Source organism: Protopterus annectens, chromosome 13.part0 (genome assembly GCF_019279795.1).
Source record: "Protopterus annectens isolate FY-2018-M chromosome 13.part0, PAN1.0, whole genome shotgun sequence".
Classification (NCBI taxonomy): Eukaryota; Metazoa; Chordata; order Ceratodontiformes; family Protopteridae; genus Protopterus; species Protopterus annectens.
In genome coordinates, this window is record NC_056747.1 from 833,325,303 (window position 1) to 833,345,455 (window position 20,153).

The 20,153-nt window shown below is 40.5% G+C and overlaps 1 protein-coding gene across 2 annotated transcripts in view; it reads right to left on the reverse strand.

Moving 5' to 3' along the window:
• Positions 1-20,153, reverse strand: part of LOC122787701 (outer dynein arm-docking complex subunit 4-like) — a 1,060,374-nt gene that overhangs the window by 590,183 nt on the left and 450,038 nt on the right. For both annotated transcript variants that reach the window (XM_044054554.1, XM_044054553.1), the window contains one exon: positions 12,291-12,498. In XM_044054554.1, coding sequence (XP_043910489.1) covers positions 12,291-12,498 — 208 coding nt within the window. The remainder of the gene's footprint in view (positions 1-12,290; positions 12,499-20,153) is intronic.

Consider the following 20,153-nt stretch of genomic DNA (forward strand, 5'->3'; position numbering starts at 1 on the left):
CTGCACACCACGTGGGGGGCTTCGCCCCACCCCCACCCCCTGGAACTTAAATATACCAACTCCGAGATCACACTATAGTACGGAAGTGGAAATCGTTCCATTCCGCACTGTAGGGAGATGCCGGTTCCCCATTGTCAACATTTCAAATGTCGATCATATGGTCTTGGCCATATGAATGTCGACATTGTGAAATGTCGACCATTCAAAGGAAATATATATATATATATATATATATATATATATATATATATATATATATCAAACTATGACTTTTTCTGGTTTAAACAACAAACAGAAAAATATTGGGCAGGAAATTAACTAAATTAAATAAATTAACTAACAACTAATACTAAGTCTAATCCTGAGAAAAGGTAGATAAGTACAGAGACAGAAACCGCTCTCACATAGGAGAGGAGTAGCTTGTATTCTAAAGGATACAATATGTTAATTGTTGAGAGCTCTTTCAAACGTCCGTTACCTCTGAGCAGCAAGCAAGATCTGAGCATCTAAGGTGGTGTCTAGGGAATTATGGGAAGGGGAGGAGTCAGAGCTCTGGGTCTGAGGAAGCTTCAAAGTCAGTACCAAGATCAGATCTAGTCAGATCAGACAACCTATATGTTTGAAATGGACAAAAATAGACAACATTGGATTAAAGGGTTTACGAGGTGCTGCAGATGTTTTTTGACGGCAATGTATTTATTTTTTATTTATACATTTGTTAATTGGGAAAGTACACTGGTCTGAGGACTCCTTTCAGGAATAACCTAGGCCTTGAAGGCATTACACAAAGACAATATAACAATTTGTCTCCTACTTCAGTGGACCTTTGGTTTGGGATTCTACTACTTTTTTTTTTGTTGTTCATTTGTTTTTTGTGGTATAAAGTACAAGCTGCACTATCAAGCTCTACATGCACAGGCTATTTCAAGCAATCCTACTAATGTACATAGTTGCATACACTGTAAGAAAGAAGCCATTATGTCAGTGAAAGGTATAAAGTGCTAGGCCATCTGCCTTCTGTGTCACAGTATATAACCTAAGTGTGCAGAAGTGATCAGAGACACACGGTATACAGCCTTACATCTCTTATCACTATCTCAAATGTACACATATAATCTAACTGCACCATGACCATACATATTCATATTGTACGATTCATTCATTCAATCATTTTGTGTTTACCCCGTTTAAACAATCCGGGTTAGAAGATAAACAGAGTTGACCCTGGCATTAAATCAGCAGAAGCAGAGAAAATTATGCAATATAGGATGCCAGTCTATTGTGGGATGCCCATGTACACTCAGACCCACATGACACACACCTATAGAAAATTTGGAAGATCAACCTATAGCACACCTTTGGGATGTTGGAAGAAACTGGAGCATCTACTAAAACTGGAGTGGCATGAACACTTTGCACAGAAGGCATCCCAGACAAGAAATGAAGAAACAAGTACTGTGAGGCAGCAATGCTAAATGCTTTACTGCTGTGATGTCCTATATGGTGCAGTTCAGTTCACAACATACATAATGGCAAAATGAGACAATTTCTGAGACAACACTACATCACAACTGGGTAGTGCACATTTTAAGGAAGAGGGGAAGAGTTCTGGCTCATTTATGAAATGGAAAAGGAATTTGGCAGAAACTTTGGGATATTTACAGGGCCTGTGGCATGGACCTGGGATCCCTATTGAAGACAGTAAAGAAAGAGTAAAGTGTGCCTCATAATAGTTAATTTATTTAATGCTGATGATGTTATACAAAGTTGCTAATGCCTACACCATATATGCAAGTTTTTGCAATAAATGACACTCCTTTTATAGAAAACATTTGAAGTTATCTAATCTGGGCTGTAGAGAAGTGTGTGTGTGTGTGTGTGTGTGTGTGTGTGTGTGTGTGTGTGTGTGTGTGTGTGTGTGTGTGTGTTTGTGTGTGATGTAAGATAAAAAGCCTTTCATTTTTTCTGTTTCACAACACCTACTACAGCACTTATAACTTATGTGATGTCTACCACTGCTACCAATATGTGATGTCCCCATGCTGGGTCAGTAATCAAGGAGCCTGACTCCTCATCACTGACACTAGAGAGGGACATGCACTTGAAATACAAATGGATACACTCACTATTTCCAGATGCAGCATCAACTACAGTTTCCCTAAGAGCACACAGGGAGCATACTCAGCCCAGGGTCTGAATGTCTTTATATCTGTCTCCCTCCAGGTCCCCAGTAAGACTCCCCACTGGTACAGCGGAAGGGTTAGGTCCTCAGCTGAGTATCTAAGCCAAGTCCTCCAGCACCCTCTCTGTGAACCCAGTGCTTGGTGTCCCTGCCCAAGTAGCTGACACACACATTCTCTGAGATTTGATTCTTCACATGCGCACACACACACACACACACACACACACACACACACACACACACACACACACACACACACACTCACACACACACCTGGGGAAGGCTGGCACAGATTTACCTGCTTTGTCCCCTTCTCCCCAGAGTATAAAGCAGTTATCACTGCTACCAGACACTCCACTATCAGCTACTCTAAGGCCATTAACAAAGGGTGTACAATTATACTGTGTAATATTAATACTAATACAAATGATAGTAGTTGACCAAGAGAGCAAGCCTTCTGGAGTGGCCCACACAGTGTCATCAAATAAATATAAGCACTTTCAGAGGTTAGATACTTTCTACAAGAACTATCCACAATCAAATTTTAAATATATTTAATAATTAATAATAAATAATAAAAGAGCATGAAAATACTGAATATATATTCACAGTAAACCACAGAGTTCAGATCACAGAAAATATTGAAAAAAAACACCAATGGACAGACTGAGACAAATAAAGAAAAACAATATCTAAACTAAGCTTCATTATATTCCTGACTAATCTAAAATAAGTACTGTTCCCTAGTTAAGTTACTACTGCAAGGCAAGATGCTGTGGGTGAGGGTCTTTCTGGTCAGGTTCCCCAAAAAAGAATATGCAGTATTCTGAGATTTCTCTTTATAGTATCTAAAATATCATTTCCAAGACGGCTGGCCAAATGACCTCATCTGGTCATCTGACTCTAGGTTCTCACAGTATTCCCCTTTGAAGCTGAGACAGGAATTTAGCATACATGGCTACAATGAACTTCTAAATATTTATGGCAGTGCCTGGGGCTTCTCCTCTTTTTACTGAGCTAATGAACTAAGGCTTTTTAAAACCTAGCATCTCTGGTCCTATTTAGCTCTGTGGGTTGCCATTTTTATGGTTTAACAGCTCATTTACATTTCCCTTGTTTTTCTTAAAGCAAGCTAGCTGATTAACCATTGCTGTCCCAGTATCCTCTATTAAACTGTATACATTTAATTCAGTTACAATAATGCATGTACATTTCTTTTTATTTCAGCAGGGTGCACTGTTGTTACATTTTAACACAAGCAAACCTCACAAGTACATTTTCAGCCCAAGCATCAGTACAAATCAATTTGATATACAAATGACATACAGTTCTAATACATTTGTAATGCAACCATCTTGTATAAATCAGTTTGATATTCAAAGGACATATCATTCTTTACAAAACTCCAGCTGGCTATGCCGGCACTTGCCCATATCATCATGACTTATTTTTATGAATATGTTGGTGAGATTCATGTTAACCATAAAAGTTTCTTTCTGAGGCCAGTGCATGAACAGGCACCATTTTCACACAATATTCTGTGTTGTGGACTGCCCCTTTCTTTCACTTATCACATCAGCACACCTATCACAATAACTTTTATCTGGAGACGGGAGCTACACAATTAAAGGCTTAATGTTTTACAACTCCCTAGCTAGAAAAATAATGTGTTGTGTAACTCACCACTGAACATATTATTTTTTATTGAGCTGTGGAGGTGAGATGCAGAAAGTGAAGCATTCACATGAAGAAATGCAACTTTCCTACACATCTAAAATCAGACATATTCTCAAATATTAATATTCAGTGGACTTGTGTTTTTGTTTTCAACACCATATGATGCAATTTTGGTGAGATATATGTGGCAGGATATTCATAAATGGAACATTCTGAATATAACACAGAATCTTAAAATCAGATTTTATCTGAAGTACATTTAACTGACTTGTGTATGTTTCTTTTATCAAACTACACATAGGTTCATAGGTTCATACTAGGCTATCTGCCCTAGGGCATTTATAAGCCTAGCCAGAGTGTGTTTGGCTTTCGCCACCCATTTTAAATTAATTTTGCTATGCCCTTTTTCGAGGTTAGTATACTGTGCCTCTGTCCAACAGTGACACAGAAGTGATACCCGGGGTAAACCTACGATCTTCTATCCACTCATCAAGATTCCTCTTGAAGAGAGTCAATGAGGGACTTTTATTTCAGTGCTGAGGTTCAAGTCTCTCAATCACGTAGCTCGATGGGATTTGGATTTTCTGAGATGCAGCATGTCCATTAATTCATTAATTAGCTGGACATGGCTTTATACGTCAAGCACAGATCGCCTCTGAGCAGGCGGTATGCCACTGAGTAGAGCTGGAGTTTCTTTAACCGGGCAGCATATGGCATCTGTTTGAGCCCTTTGATCCTCTTGGTGAGGTACTTTTGGGGTCTTTCCAGTTGCTGCAGGTGTCTGGTAAGGTACATCCCAAAAGGGGCATTGTACTCAATTATGGGCCTGATGAGGGTTGAGTAAAGAGGCACGATGACTTCCCCTGATCTAGATGTGAATCCCTTCATGATTAGGTGGGCTATATAAAATGTTTTTCTAACCACTTTGGCCACGTGGTTGTCAAATGAGAGATTGCTATCAACTTGGGTCCCCAGGTCCCTAATTACTTCTTCTGTACTTAATGGATTACCACCTATGTGGTAATTTGTGGGCACTTTGCTTTTGCCAAAGGGGATGACTATACACTTTTCGGCATTTAGCTTGAGGCCATGGCTCTGGCACCAGTTGTCTGTTTCTATGAGGCCCTTTTGGAGGATGCTTGTGTCGGCTGGAGAGTCGATTATGGCGCCCAGTCTGCAGTCATCTGCGAACTTGGTCAGCCACAGTCCTTCCGTGTTGGCCTGTACCTCCGAGAAATATATACCGAACAAGAGAGGTCCCAGGACTGAGCCTTGTGGGATGCCACTTGTAACTGGTTTGGAGTCTGACATGGCTCCAGCAATTCTAACCATGTGGGTTCTGTCCTTGAGCCAGTTTGCAACCCATCTAGTGACATAGGGGTTTATATTTAAGCTGGTGAGCTTATCTATAATGCCCGAGTGGGGTATCGTATCGAAGGCTTTTGCGAGGTCCAGGTAGGCTGTGTGGACCACCTTCCCCTCGTCAATGGCCTTGGTGACTGTTTCAAAGAAATTGACCAGGTTTAAGAGGCAGGATCTGCCCTTAACAGGGCCGAACTGGGTAGGATCCAGTGTCTGTAGGTCCCCAATATCTTTATTTATGAGGTTCATGATGATCCTTTCCATAGCTTTGCAGACCAAGCTAGTCAGGCTTATGGGGCGATAGTTTCCAGGATCTGTTGACACACCACCTTTGTGGAGAGGGACCACTGTGGCTGTACACCACTCTTTGGGTACATATCCTGTAGTAAGGCTGAGATTGAACAGTAGTTTTATGTTTGGGTTTAGCTCTTCTTGGAGTTCATGTAGGACGCAGCCCAGGACACCGTCTGGTCCCATTGATGCTGTGTTTTTTGCTTTGGAGAGGGCGGCTCTTACCTGAGCATCTGATATGTCAGGGGGGCAGCACTCTGCTGGGATAGATATTTGCCCTTTTGGTGGGGGGGGGGGAGTTTGTGCTGAACCTGTCAGCTAGGACGTTGGCAATGTCTGTGGGTTCGATGTATTTTTTGTCATTTTGGACTAATTCTGAGCATATCTGGGAATTCCCACCCAGGTTCCTAACATAACTAAAGAAAGCCTTGTGATTATCCTTAGTGTCCTGTACAATTTTTCTCTCGAAGCTGGCCTTAGACGATTTTATGAGTGCCCGTAGTTTTTTGCTAATACTGATCAGAGATGCCTTCCCTTTTTCTGATTTTGCTCTATCATGTAGTAGCTTCCTCCTTCTATTGTATAGTTTGTTTATGGCTGGAGTCCACCAGACAGGACATCTGCATTTGGAGGATTGGGTCGTGGTTTTATTTGTGATTGCATGATCCATGCATTCCTGAAGGTGTTCATAGAATGCGTTTATAAAGGATTCTGCGGTCTGGGCCGTATTTTCCACAGGCTCGGGGTCTTTGAAGGATTCCACCTTGGTTTTGAGGAGTGTGAAATTTGCTTTAGAGAAGTTTTTCACTGTGGTTTTCTGGGCAGGGGGTGGGGTCGGGATGTGAATATCCAGTGAGATTAGTTTATGGTCTGATCTTACCAGTGAGGGATACACTTCTGGTCTGGAGCATAGAGTCCCCATGTTGGTGATGATCAGGTCCAGTATGTTTTCCCCTCTTGTGGGAGAGGTAACAAGTTGTTCCATAGCATTTGAGTTTATAAATTCTAGGAACCTTTGGGCTAGGGTGTTGGAGCTAGAGTAATGCTCCCAGTCTATGTTTGGGTAGTTGAAGTCGCCCAATATAATGGTGTTTGGAGAGACCTTCATATTTTCCTTTTTCAGTGTTCTCAGGAAGGCCAAGTGGGGTTCCTGGGTTTGGGAGGGTGGTCTGTAGCAGGCTATAAACTGGAAGGCAGTTTTACCCACTGTTAGTTGCACATGGATAGTCTCTGATGCTTCGTGCTGTGCCACCAACCTGGAGGTGTGGGTATCTTTGACGAATATTGATACTCCCCCTTCTTTTGTGGTTCGGTCCAAGTTTTGGGGCCGAAAAGCATGGTATGAGGTATAACCTGGTAGTGCTGGGGTGCTCTCGGGAGCCTTGAACCAGGTTTCTGTTACTGCACAGATATCGATGTTCTGCATGCTAAGGAGAGTTTCGAGTGTGTGCATCTTGAGGTTTAGACTTCTGGCGTTGAGTAGCATTACTCTTAGTTTCTTATCCCTTGTGATACCTATGGAGGTGGGTTTGTCTTTTGAGCCTTGCCTAAAAAAGGCACTATGGGGGAAGCAAGAGCCTTTGCCAATATCCGAAAGCCCAGAGGTGACAGGTGCAAGCCGTCCCTAGCGAAGCATCGTGGCTTGTCGAGCATGTCATCCCAGGCTGACAGGCACTGGATCCCCTTTGAATGACACCAATACTTAAGCCAATTGTTGAAATTGATCATCTTGTCTTCATACTGTGGCATCATTCTTGGTGAGGGTAAGATGCTACTCAAGGTCAGGGTCATACCGGCCTGGGCTACATGCTCAGAGAGCTCCTCTATGTCTCTTTTCATGTGGTCCAGGGAAGTACATCTCAGGTCATTCACACCAGCATGGACAATGACCGAGTCATATTTGTACTTGCCTTGGAGTGACCTGAGTGCTTGTGTTATGTGGCGGATCCTAGCGCCCGACAGGCAGCTCACCGTGACCTTCTCCTTGTTCAGCCTGGTGAGCGGGACGTCAGTGTGCCTGACGATAGAGTCACCTATTACAAGTGTATCAGGTGTGTTGTTTAGCCTTAAGGGCTGTGACTGTTCGGCACACTGGTTTTGTGAGCTATGTGTTGCACGTGTTTTGTTTTGGGGTAGCGGTTGCTTGGGTGTCTGCTTTGGAGGTCTCTGCTGCTTAGGCAGATTTTTATTTAGAGCCTCCGAGTATGTTTTTGTGTGTTTATGTGTTTGGTTTGCTGTCGTGGTAGGTCTATGTGAGACTGGAATTGTAGTGAGTGTGGTTTCCTTCTCCTCCTGACTGGTTATGCCAGTACTGAGTTGAGAGAGCTTAGCCTCCAGTTTGGCTATATGGTTGCATCTCTCACATGTGTTGGAATTTGTTGGGAGGAGGAGAGGGTTGTCTGTGTACATGAGGCAGTTGTAACATTGCCTCAAGATTCCCAGATTCACCAGCTGGACCTGAGAGGAGATTGACAACTGACCTTTGGACATGCTAGAATAGTATTGGGAATTCCTTTATAATTGAAAAAAATGGCCAGTGGGGAACAAGGTACTCAAGGGGAGTTTGTGAGGGTGTAGTGCTTTTAATTTTTTAGTGCTGACTTATATAATTGCTTTAGTGAGCAAGTGCCAGGTAACTTAAATGCAATGTGTTACAGGTAACTTAAATGCAAAAACGACAAACAGTAGCTTTCTTTCACGTGAAACAAGGAAATAAGTACAGTAAGCAATGCAGATATCACTTGGGATCCACAGAAGCACTGAAAAGCCGCATTTTAGGTGGAATTAGCATTTCAGGGAAATAACAAGCATACAAACAAAGCAAGATTCAGCAGGTCTGGATCTAGTCTATGCTACAGCAAACAAAGTGTACCAATTTCAGTAAGAAACAGTTCAAATATGCAGGCACTATAAGCCTTTAACCAGAAATTCCCAGCTCAGAAGGGCAGAGTCCAGCCTCTCTTCCCACAAGAGTGCAGACCACGAACCTTCTTACTGTAAAATAACTGGCCTGAAGCCCAAGTGCTTAAACCAGAACTAATACACTTTTAGAATAACAGACACTGAGCCCTCAATCAGCAGTTCCCAACTTAGAAGGATGTAAGCTACCTGTCCTGCCACCACAGTGCAGGCCACAAACCTTCCTAATGTAAAACAACTGGTCTGAAGCCCAAGTGCTTAATCCAAAAGACTTAGAATGATAGCTATACTTTAATCAAGTTACTACCAAGCAGTAATAAATACAACTGAATACTTTAAAGAATGCCTGGATTAGTGCTCAAGCTATACAAACAAAGCTAGATTCAGCAGGCCTGGATCTAGTCTATGCTACATCAAACAAGGTGTACCAATTTCAGTAAGAAGCAGTTCAAATATGCAGGTACTATAAGCCTTTAACCAGAAATTCCCAGCTCAGAAGGGCAGAGTCCAGCCTCTCTTCCCACAAGAGTGCAGACCACAAACCCTCTTAATGTAAAATAACTGGCCTGAAGCCCAAGTGCTTAAACCAGAATTAATACACTTTTAGAATAACAGACACTGAGCCCTCAATCAGCAGTTCCCAACTTAGAAGGATGTAAGCTACCTGTTCTGCCACTACAGTGCAGACCACAAACCTTCTTAATGTAAAACAACTGGTTTGAAGCCCAAGTGCTTAAACTAAAAGCCTTAGAATGAGTTACACCAAGCAGTAATAAATACAATTGAGTACTATTAAGATGACGCAAAAGCAAAATAAAGTAGGAAGAAACACAAATACAGTAAAAGCAGATAACATTTTTTTTTTTTTGAGTGAGCAAATGAGATGGGCCCAGGAGTTACAGGACAGAAACAAGTACAAATGCAGGCCTTCAAATCAGAAAGTTGAGAGAGATGGAAGAACGCCCAAACGGCCAATAACTACAAATTCTGGGCCAGAACCACTCCTTATGTGGTAGACAGGTTACCTAATGCTTACCACTCCCACTGATAAGCTAGAAGGCTTCCCTCCAACACAGAAAGGCTTGGGGTGCTCAGAAGCTTACAAACAGTCCTGGATACAGCAAATCTGCATCTGGAACACTAATTACAGGAAAGGTAGGAAACAGGCTTACAATTTTTTTTTTTAGAAAAGTAGCAAAAACAGTAGTAAAAACAATTCACATGCAGTGCAAGCTGGCACACTTCAGTATGTAGCAATATTAGTCCACACACAGTTTGAAAAAATTTAATTAAATTAAAAAGGACTAAAAGCAAGTGCAGAAAGGGTTTATTAGGTAGAATGCAGTAAAGAGATGGGACTGGGAGAGTGTCCTAGATCAAATCTACAGTGGGGCGGGCACTGCAAAAGCCACCAAATTTAAACTACAACCAAGAACAGGGAGGGGGGATGGGGAAGACAGTTTCAACGGAGATGTGAGGAATCACAGTGCAAATTATAAAACCAGAAAAATATATACTGATCTCTGTATTTTTGCAGAACAGTAAGACAACAGATATCTAAGCAACAATTTAGCTCTATAATACAGAAAAATATACTCAGCTCTATATATTTGCAGATAGTCTTGTAAGGCTCTCTCTCAGTGCACAGGTTCCAATTTAAATTTAGTTACAATTTAATCAGGCTACTAACAAGCAGTAATAAAGGCAGCAGAATAAATTTAATTGAGTACTTTTAAAAGAGGCAAAAGCAAAATAAGGTAATAAAGTAGGAAGAAACACAAATGCAGTAAGGCAGATAAAGTGCAAAAAAAATTTTTTTTTTTTTTTTGAAATGGAGGAAACAGAGCAGATTAAGATACTATAGGGGAATGCCCTTCCCAAGTGCTCTCTCTGTACACTGCAGAGGAGATGGGACTGGTAAGAGTATCCAAAATCAAAATATGATCTCACTGTACTCAGTTGAGTGAGTGAATGAGATGGGTCCAGGAGGAGTGTGCAAAAAGAGATTTACAGCAGGAAGGGCCTGCAATTAAAAAGCCACCAAGATTAACACCACAACAAGAAAGAGGGAGGGTGGATGGGTGGGGACACACACAATATTTACTGAATCCAAGACACACAATATTTACTCACTCAAATCTTAAATAAGTGCAGAAAATATACTTAACTCAGCTTATGTCCAGTTGATATATGCAGACAAGTCTCAGTAGCCAGCAACTCGATTTAAAATGATAATGCATGGTGAAATATGAGAAACAAAATACTGTCACATGGAAGTTTCCAGCAGTGATACTTTCTGCTATAATGCAAACTCCTATGAAATATAAACATTCATTTGAGCACTTTTGACACTGTTGTTGCCATATTGTGTGGTACAGATCCACCACTGTAGGCTGGCATAAAATCTGTAGAAACATACAATGTCTAATATGCAGTACTGACAGCACACAAATTAGACAGCATGCGACATTAAAAGAATTTTAAATCTGTTTTACTACAAGCACTCAAGTCCCAAGTGCTTGAAGACCACTGTCTCGAAGCCAGGGACTCAAGCATCTTGTAGCTCATACAGGCTGCCACTCATGCTCAAACTTGAATATGGGTTCTGACAAACAGCTTCTGCCCCTTCCCCAAACACATTACTTGAGTTTGTGAAAAATAAGTGAAGCAGCCATACAGAGAGAGTGGGAGTGAGATTTCAGGGTTAGGGAGCAGTAGGGGAATTTTGGGGTTTGGGAGTGGGAGGGAGATTTAAGGGTTAGGGAATGAGAAGGGAGTTGCACAGTTAATGAGCAGGAGAAGAGTTTTAGGGTTAGGGAGTGGGAGGGGGAATTTTTAGGTTTAGGGAGTGATCAGAGAATTTACGATTAGGGAGGGGGTTGGAGTTTTAAGTTTAGGGAGTGAGTGCTCAAGGGATTTTAGGTTTGGATGAGTGGAATTTTAGGGTTAGGGGAAGAAGAATTGGGTTAGGAATTGGCTGGGAGTTTCAGGGTTAGAGTTAGGGCTCTAATAGGGATTTACATTGTAATATGTCTGGCTGTTGGGAAGGCTAAATAATTAACTAAGATCGAGTTAGTGAGAGTGAATCAGAGTAATATTTAAAAAAAATGTCCTTGACTTTGTGCCTTTCTCACCCACTACCATTATTTTTGGCTATGTCCAGAATTCTTGAAAAAGAGGTTGAGTAGTATGTTCCCAATCTATCCATTGCTGAATCACAGCAGGCACACCATTCATCAATGGACCATTTTTAAATTATTTCTGTAGAAAAAGGGGGTCTCCCACAACCAGAATTTTCTGAAGTTTTGAATTTGAAACAAGTATATTACTCTTAACAATTGTCACATGAATAAATTGAATATTATGAAGCACAATGACAAGTACACCTTGTGAGCTGTTCAACATTCAGAAATGCAATCTTCCTAAGCTTGTCAGATGCATCAAGCCCAGTTGTGTTCTGGTTAGATTCATGATTTGAGTTTAATATGTTACTAAACCAATTATTTCCTTTGACATCCATATTTATACATATTTTTGATACTGCATATCTCAGCAACCTTCTAACAAGATCACTATGCTTTCTGTTACATTCCCATCTTGAAGTTAAATAAATGCGTATATGAAACCTAGAAAAAGCATTCATTAAGGATATGGAGTGGGATTCAGAAATCCTTACCCCGAGTTATGCTAAGTCATTCCAGTGTAAAGCTACTTTATAGACAGAAATTACGGAGTAACTTGGAATAGCTGGAAGTAAGTTTTTTGAAATCTGCTGTCGTTCAGTATCTATACTTCTGCAATACTATTCTCCTTTACTCTCACTGCCTGATAAATGGTACAACAGATTTAGCACACTTACTATTGTTTTGCAGTTTCCAAATCTTTATTGTGATTTTCCAAAGCCTCATCCATATTCCCCATCTCAATGTATGCATTCCCAATACAGGAGTACAAATTCCCTATGACTTCTGGCTTATTCGGAACATCTTCATCCTGCCAGTTTTGCACTGTTTTCAGCACCTGCTTGGCTTTCTTCAGGCTGCTCTCTGCTTTACCACTGGTAAGCACTAAAAATAAAAATAAATGCAATAAAATCAGGGAACATCTGAAAGCATGCAGTTCTTCGAATTACTGCAAAGGCTACATAAGAATGGAGACCTGCAGTGCCTGTGGATGTGTCTGTTAGTGTCATGAAAAGGATTATTATGCTTTAAAGAGGAAACATTTTGTCTTTATGGAAAAAGCCATTCTTCAAAGTAAAAACATACTTATAGAAATATAAACTGTTATCTGGCTACAAACTGGAGATAATTTTAAACACACTAAAAAGCTACACTACTTTTCAAAAACGCATAGATTTAACTGGAATTTTACTCCTTTAAAAATGCCTTACAAATGAAAAAAATATTTGTATGTAGTTGGATTACTGCAGATCAGATGTGCAAACACTTATAACAATGCTTGAAGATAGTAACAAAGTACCTCTGGTCTTCAATCAACCAAGTGTTGCAGCAAGTATTTACAGCTGTCATGCCCCTTCTCCTTTACTTTTCTATCTGTTCACCTCTGGGCCCATATACAAATTTACTGTCTTTTACATTCAGTGTTGTCCTATAGAGCAGCAAAATTCTCTCTGCTGAGTATATTTTGTTGTTTTTGTTGTTGTGGATTTTAAATTTGGTCCCTCCAGTTGCCACTAATAGTTCTGCTCTCATCCTCCTCCTTGCTCTTCACCTGTGCACCACATACTTGCCCCTGATGATTGCATGCTTCCATAAAAGTCCATAAAATCTTGGAACCCTATACCGCTGCAAAAACTATCTAATCAAAAACACCAAAATTACTATATCCAGAACTCACCTTCTCTCTACATTGCTTTATGTATCTCCTGTATTAACAAACCTTAACAAGACAGACCTACACAAATTGTCCATGTGCTATAATAAAATAGCTAGATTCACAACAAAGTCTAATTTCTGCTCCCGCCACTGTTACTCACTAAAACAATTAGGTTGGCTAGAACTCTCCAACTTACTAAACTAAAACCAACTCACCATGGCTCATTACTTGCTGTACCACCCAAACAAGATTCCTGATCTCTCAGGCTTAGTCAACTTTCACAATTCCGCTTGCCAACTAAGATCCACAAACAAAGCCCTTCTTGAAGTAGCTAAGTGTAGACACAGTGCTGGTTAAGCCCTCTACTCCTACACAGTTGCTAAAATCTGGAATTCTCTTCCACCAGATATCAGATTGCAAAACAGCAGTCCCATCTTTAAAACTCAATTAAAAGCCCACCTCAGTCTCATCTGGCAATGTACCTGTACTGACCATCGCTAGCCCTGCTACCACCATTCAGATAAATCTTCCTCTGGTACTACTCAAAGGTCAAACACATAGGGGAAAAAAACTACCATAACGAATTGTACTTTTAAATGTTGTATATAACTGTATATATATTATTACAGCATTTTCTTACTCAAATACATTATATTTTTCTGTTTTCATAGGTTCATAGGTTGGTACTAGGCTATCAGCCCTAGGGCCTATACAAGCCTATCCATAACAATTCCCTGGCTATTTCTTCCCACATTATTTACTTTCCTGGACCCCTGTCTAGCAGGGCGACTGACGTGATCCCTGGGGTGAATTTCCTTTCTCCCATCCAATCGTCAAGGTTCCTCTTGAAGAGGTCCAAAGAGGCACTCTGATTTACATGTATGGGCAATCTATTCCAGAGTCTGGGGAGTCTCTGGGTCAGGAACCTATCCCTCCAGCATGTTTTGTTTATTGTGATGACAAGGTTTAGATCCCTGGAGCGTGTAGCTCTGAGGGATTGGGATTTCTTTAAGTGTAGCATGTCCAACAGCTCTGGGTTTGACATGGCCTTGTATGTTAAGCAGAGATCGCCTCTGAGTAGACGATATGCGACAGAGTATAGCTGGAGTTTTTTAAGGCGGTCAGCGTAGGGCATCTGCTTTAGGCCTGTGATTCTTTTAGTGAGGTATTTCTGAGGCCTTTCCAGTTGTTGCAGATGTCTTGAGAGGTACATACCAAATGGGGCGTTGTATTCTATAATGGGTCTAATGAGGGATGAGTACAGTGGGACAATGACCTCCTTTTTTCTGGATGAAAAGCCCTTCGTGATGAGGTGTGCCACATAGAAGGATTTCCTGACTGTTGTGGCGATGTGGTTATCGAAGGTGAGACCACTGTCCACCTGTGTCCCTAAGTCTCATCACACTTTCTGTGTTTAGTGTACTGCCACCTATATGGTAATTCATGGATACATGTTTTTTCCCAAAGGGGATAACAATACATTTCTTGGCATTGAGCTTGAGCCCATGGCTCTGGTACCAAGCATCTGTTTCTGTAAGGCCCTTTTGTAGAGTATCCACATTTATTACTGTATACTCTAAATACTGTACACTTATGTAACTTCTCATCATACTATGCTATGATATACTATTGTTTGCTCTATTAATTTGTACTCATCTCTGACTTTTGTATTTTTATCATATATGTAGAGCGTTTGTATTTTTTATGATTGTCATGTATGTGGAACTTTTCTCCCTGGGTCTCTGCTGAAAACGGGCAACTGATTGCCCAGTCAGACCAACCCGGTAATCAAATATAAAAAAAAAATAATATAAAAAATATCACAGCCCTTTTCAATTATATCCTTCAGTATACAAATTCACCATGTTCAAAGTCTCATCTCCTACATCTAACTCCCCATTCTTGCCATTACGGTCAACCTCCACTGCAAACTTTCAATGAGCGTAATGTCCCCTTTTCAGTATGGCCTCCTGAACTGAATACAGCTAATGAAATGAAGCAACACCAGTGTCCTATATAGTCTGAAAATGGTGCTTGTATTTGTAAAATCTATAGCTCGGTTATAATACTACAGCATTCTACTGTTATTGATTTGTTTTGTTGTGCCACTGCAATATCACATTGCATAAAGTGGTTCAGCTTTTTGGTTAGCATATCACACATGTTCTTTTATATCCCTTGACCTAGATATAGTCCTGGATTAGGTTAGATTGACAAGATATATGCCATCTAAACACCTGTTACATAGTTATAATTCCAATAACTTAACCTACAGATTTATTTGTAAACATTCCTGGGATGGAGGTAAGAAAGAAAACTAGCCATGTCTTTACAGCAAAAGTCCAGATTGCATTTTCAGTCCTATCAGTTTGTTGAGATTCTGCAGAATCTGGAAAATCTTTTATCATTATGTATGGAATTTTTCGTACTTCTTATTCATAGACATGAAAACCAAAGCAAAATGCTGTCTCTGGTTCCAATGAAAGAAGTGACCACCTTAAACCACTCTTATACCTCATCTAGAAGGGTGCCAGACCCCATTACAAGTGTAACTAATAGTAGACACTACAGAACAAGAAGAGCACCTGTATTCACTTAACACTATCTTGTTTTTATTTGGAATATTACATTATCAGGTTGCAAACTGAAGGTAATAATTTCAAACACTCTATATAAAAAAAAAAAAAAAAAATCACTTTTCAAGACATGCATAGCTTGAAATGAACTTCTATGTAATGTGATAACACACACAACAAAGTATGAAGATACCAACAAAAAACCTCTGGAATACAGCCAACTAAGTACTTACCGAGAGTGCACTGAAGATTCAAAATTATGCACTCACCATAGCTAAGCATCTGTGTTGTCTATTTTCATTCTTCCTCAATGATTAGGTTATGGGTCTGATCCTCAGATCTGACTTGGCTGCATACTTTAGACTTCGGATCCAACTCTCGAGCTCCACCCCCTATCCATAATGCCTTAGTCCATCCTCAATAACTCATATTGAGTTTACTGCCATAAAATTTCCCTAAATTGGATAAAGCAAGGGATAGCTCAAAGAATAGGGCTCAAACCCGGAACTGTAAGTACCAATAATTAGTCCAACAGGTTCCTCCAGAAGATTTTAGGAAGGGGGATGGATGGGAAGTTGGGGTAGAATGAAAATGGACAACACAGATGCCTAGTTATGGTGAGTGCATAACTTTTAAATCTGATGCTGTCCTGATCTTTCTTCCTCAATGAATGGGACAGAGTCCCCAACTACATTAACCTTGGATTGTTCTCATGGAAGAATACTCAGGAGAACTGCTGAGCCACAGGCAGCTCGGCTTCTGGATATTAGATGCAGTTTGTAATGAGTAACAAAGGTAAGAGCAGTGGATCATGTGGCTGCTGCACAAATATCATCAACAGAAGTTCCTGACCAAAAGGCAGATGAAGTGGCCATGGATCTAGCTGAGTGGACTTTAGGCAGTCTTGGTAAGGACATACCTCGTTGAGAATAGATCCAAGAAATGCAATCAGTTTTCCATTTAGCCAATGTAACTTTATACAATAGATAACACAATTGGTTTGATGAAAAAGATACAAACAGCTGATCCGATTTTCCAATTTGTTTCGTTCTGTTTAAACAGAACCGTAACTGCCTATGCACATCCAGAAGATGCAGCATGTATTCTCCTTTGTTTGAAAATTTTAGAAAGAAAACCCAGTAAATGAATGGATTGGTTTATGCTAGAATTTGAGGCCACCTTAGATAAAAAGAAAGGGTTTGTTCGTAAAGTTACTCTGTCTTTGTGGAAAATAATATAGGGAGTCTTTGATGAAAGAGCCTAGAGTTCAGAAATTCTTTTTGCAGAAGTTATAGCTACTAAAAGGACTGTTTTCCATGAAAGAAATTTTAAATCACTTTTTGCTGAAGGTTCAAAGGGTTTCTGAGTCAGACCCTGTAGCTCCACAGTCAGATCCCATGGAGAAAAAGAATCCTTTATAGCAGGTATACAAAGGAAAGTGCCTTTCAGAAAAGCTTTACATAACTTCGAAGATGCAAAAGAGTAATTTTATCTCCTATCTGAAAATCCTAGATCCTTATTTGAAAACTGTAACCAGGAAATCAAAAATAACAAAGACCAGGGTGAAAAAAGGGTCAACATTATTTCTCAATGCCCACAAGGAAAATCTTTTCCACTTACTCTTGTAAACCTTTTTGGTGGAGTCTTTTTGCGATGGTAATAAAATGGCACATTCTGCGGAAGAAAGGCTGGGCTGTCTGGCTATTATTGGAAGTGGAGAGACCATGCACTTAGTATGAAGGCTGAGATATTGGGATGATTCATCCCCGAGGGGTGTGAGAGGAGATCTGGAGATGAGTCCAGTATCCAAGGAGGATAGCAAAGTTGAGACCAAAGGAAGGGGAACCACACCTGTCGAGGCCAGTAGGGGGTGTCACAAAAGGAAATACTGCCAGCACAGCAGTCTGGAATTTTGTAAACAATTATGTCATTCATGAATATCAGCACGATGCAATTGCTTGTGTTACCACTATATTAAAACTGCATGTTGTCTGTATATCAGGCTGATGGTACAGAAGTGTGTGTGCAAAGTACTGAGCTTAAGGATGTGTCCACAGTGTACCCTACTGGGAAAGAACAGAAATGTATATAAACTATTGTACCTGTATAAATGTATATTTTAACAGTGGGAACTAGAACATACAGGGTTAACTTGCAAACTTTCAAGAAAATAGTTGAAATTAAATTGTTTTATAATTGTGCTACAAAAGTTAGTTTCAATGCAGCAATGAGACAGGATATCTAGAATTAGGGAGCCTTCTGCACTGTATTGTAAGTGTTTTATGATTTTATGTCTTCTGGCAGCTGCAAACATCTGAAGGCTATGTATTTTAACAGGGAGATGATAGATGCTGCATCAGTGGGGGTTGTTTGTGAGATTGAGAACTGAAGTCAGGTGACAAAAAGTGATGTCATGCTGCAAGTATCCCAGCAGCAATATTTGAGATATTAACTTAAGAACTCTCTGAGAGAGAGAGGGAGGGCATTTTGTATTTGTCTTTGACCTGACAACATCCACTCATCACCTCTGCACTAGCCTTGCTGTAAGTAAGTTAACTACGGTACAGTAATTTCTATTAGATTCAGTTAGGAACATAGTAAAGATTAGTTTAGATGTTTCTGTATTTATTTGAGACTGTCCTGCAATGTTGTTTGAAATATATCCTGTGATTTTGAACTCTGAAGTCACTGTGAATAAATATTTTGTGTTGTATTGTTCTTTTATTATTTATTATTAAATATATTGAAACCTTTCAATTGTGGCTGGTCTGTTTAGAGATATTTTAAGCTCTTAGAGTACTTACATATCTATTTGGTGAAACTGTGGACCACTCCTAATACCCTTGTTCTTGGTCAAACTACCATTTGGATTAATAGTAATATTACACAGTAAGAGTGGACAACCTTTGCTAAGGGTGTTAAAGTAGCTGATAAGTAGTGGCTGGTGGCAGTGGAAGCTACCTTATAGCCTGGGCAGAAGGGGGCATACCTAGTAAACATGTGCCAGCCTTTCCCAGGTGTGTTTGTGTGTTTATAAATCAAACCTTAAAGTGTGTGCGCGCGCACATGTGTGTGTGTGTGTGTGTGTGTGTGTGTGTGTGTGTGTGTGTGTGTTTATCTGTGTGTCAGCTACTTGAGCAGAGAGACAAAGCACTGGTTGGACAAAGAGGGAGGTATTGGTTTGGCCACTCAGTTGAGATCTCAAGCCTATAGCTTTGCCAGTGGAGAGTCTTATCAGGGATCTGGAGAAAGACGGTGAAACCAGCCCCAGACTGACTGTGGTCTCTATGTGCTCTTAAGGGAAATTGCACTTTACTATGTGTGTACTTGTCATCCTCCCACTGTGTACATTCCCCACTGTTGCCAGACTGAGGCTCATTGATTACTGGGCCAGTGTAGGGGCATCACATATTAACTGGTGGGCAGTGTTGGGATATCCACATCACACATTAACTGGCTTGTACTGGTGGGATATCCACATTCTAGGATTCAGTGGTGTGGATATTGAATTACTGTAGCCTGTAAACAGTGGTCACTAAGGAAGGTGCTTGTACTCTCAATCAGCCACACAGTGAACATTCAGAGTTTCGTACCACAATTGTTTTATTTTTTTTGGTTAGCTTAGTCAGGGAGAGTAAGCAAGCATGTCAGCAGAGAAGTATGGCAAGCTGACAAGGAGCCAGTTGGCTGAGATATGCCAGGCTTCTAAAGGACTGGTACATGCTAACGTGACTAAAGCACAAATGATTGCAGCCTTGGGCACAGCTGCATCACAGACCAGCAATGAGGAGGATTACCAGGCTGGCCTTGGAGATGTATAACTCTCAGAAAATGGACAGTTCAACCATTCCACAGAGGACTTATAAATACGTCTGGAGTTAAAGAGACTTGAACTGGAGGCCAAACATTTGAAAACAGAAGCAGCAGAGAGACTGAGAAGTCTGGGGCTGAGGAAAATGAAAAAATGCGATGTCTGGAAGCTGAGGAGAATGAGAGGCAGAGGCAACATGAAAAGAAGATGGTTCGCCAAGGTCATGGAGGTAATGGGGAAGGGAATAAGTGAACCCCAGAAGCAAAATAGATCAGTAAATTTCTTCCACAATTTACAGAGGGGGATCATTTTGATAGTTTCATTCATATGTTTGAAAGGGTATGTAAACGGTATGTTGAACAAGGGCTGTGGGTACAGTTCCTGACCCCCTTACTCCATGGTAAAGCTGTAACGTCTATTTATAAATTGTCTGATACTGACTGCTTAATTTATAATATGGTCAAAAACTGTTTGTTAGAATGTTTTAAGTTAACAA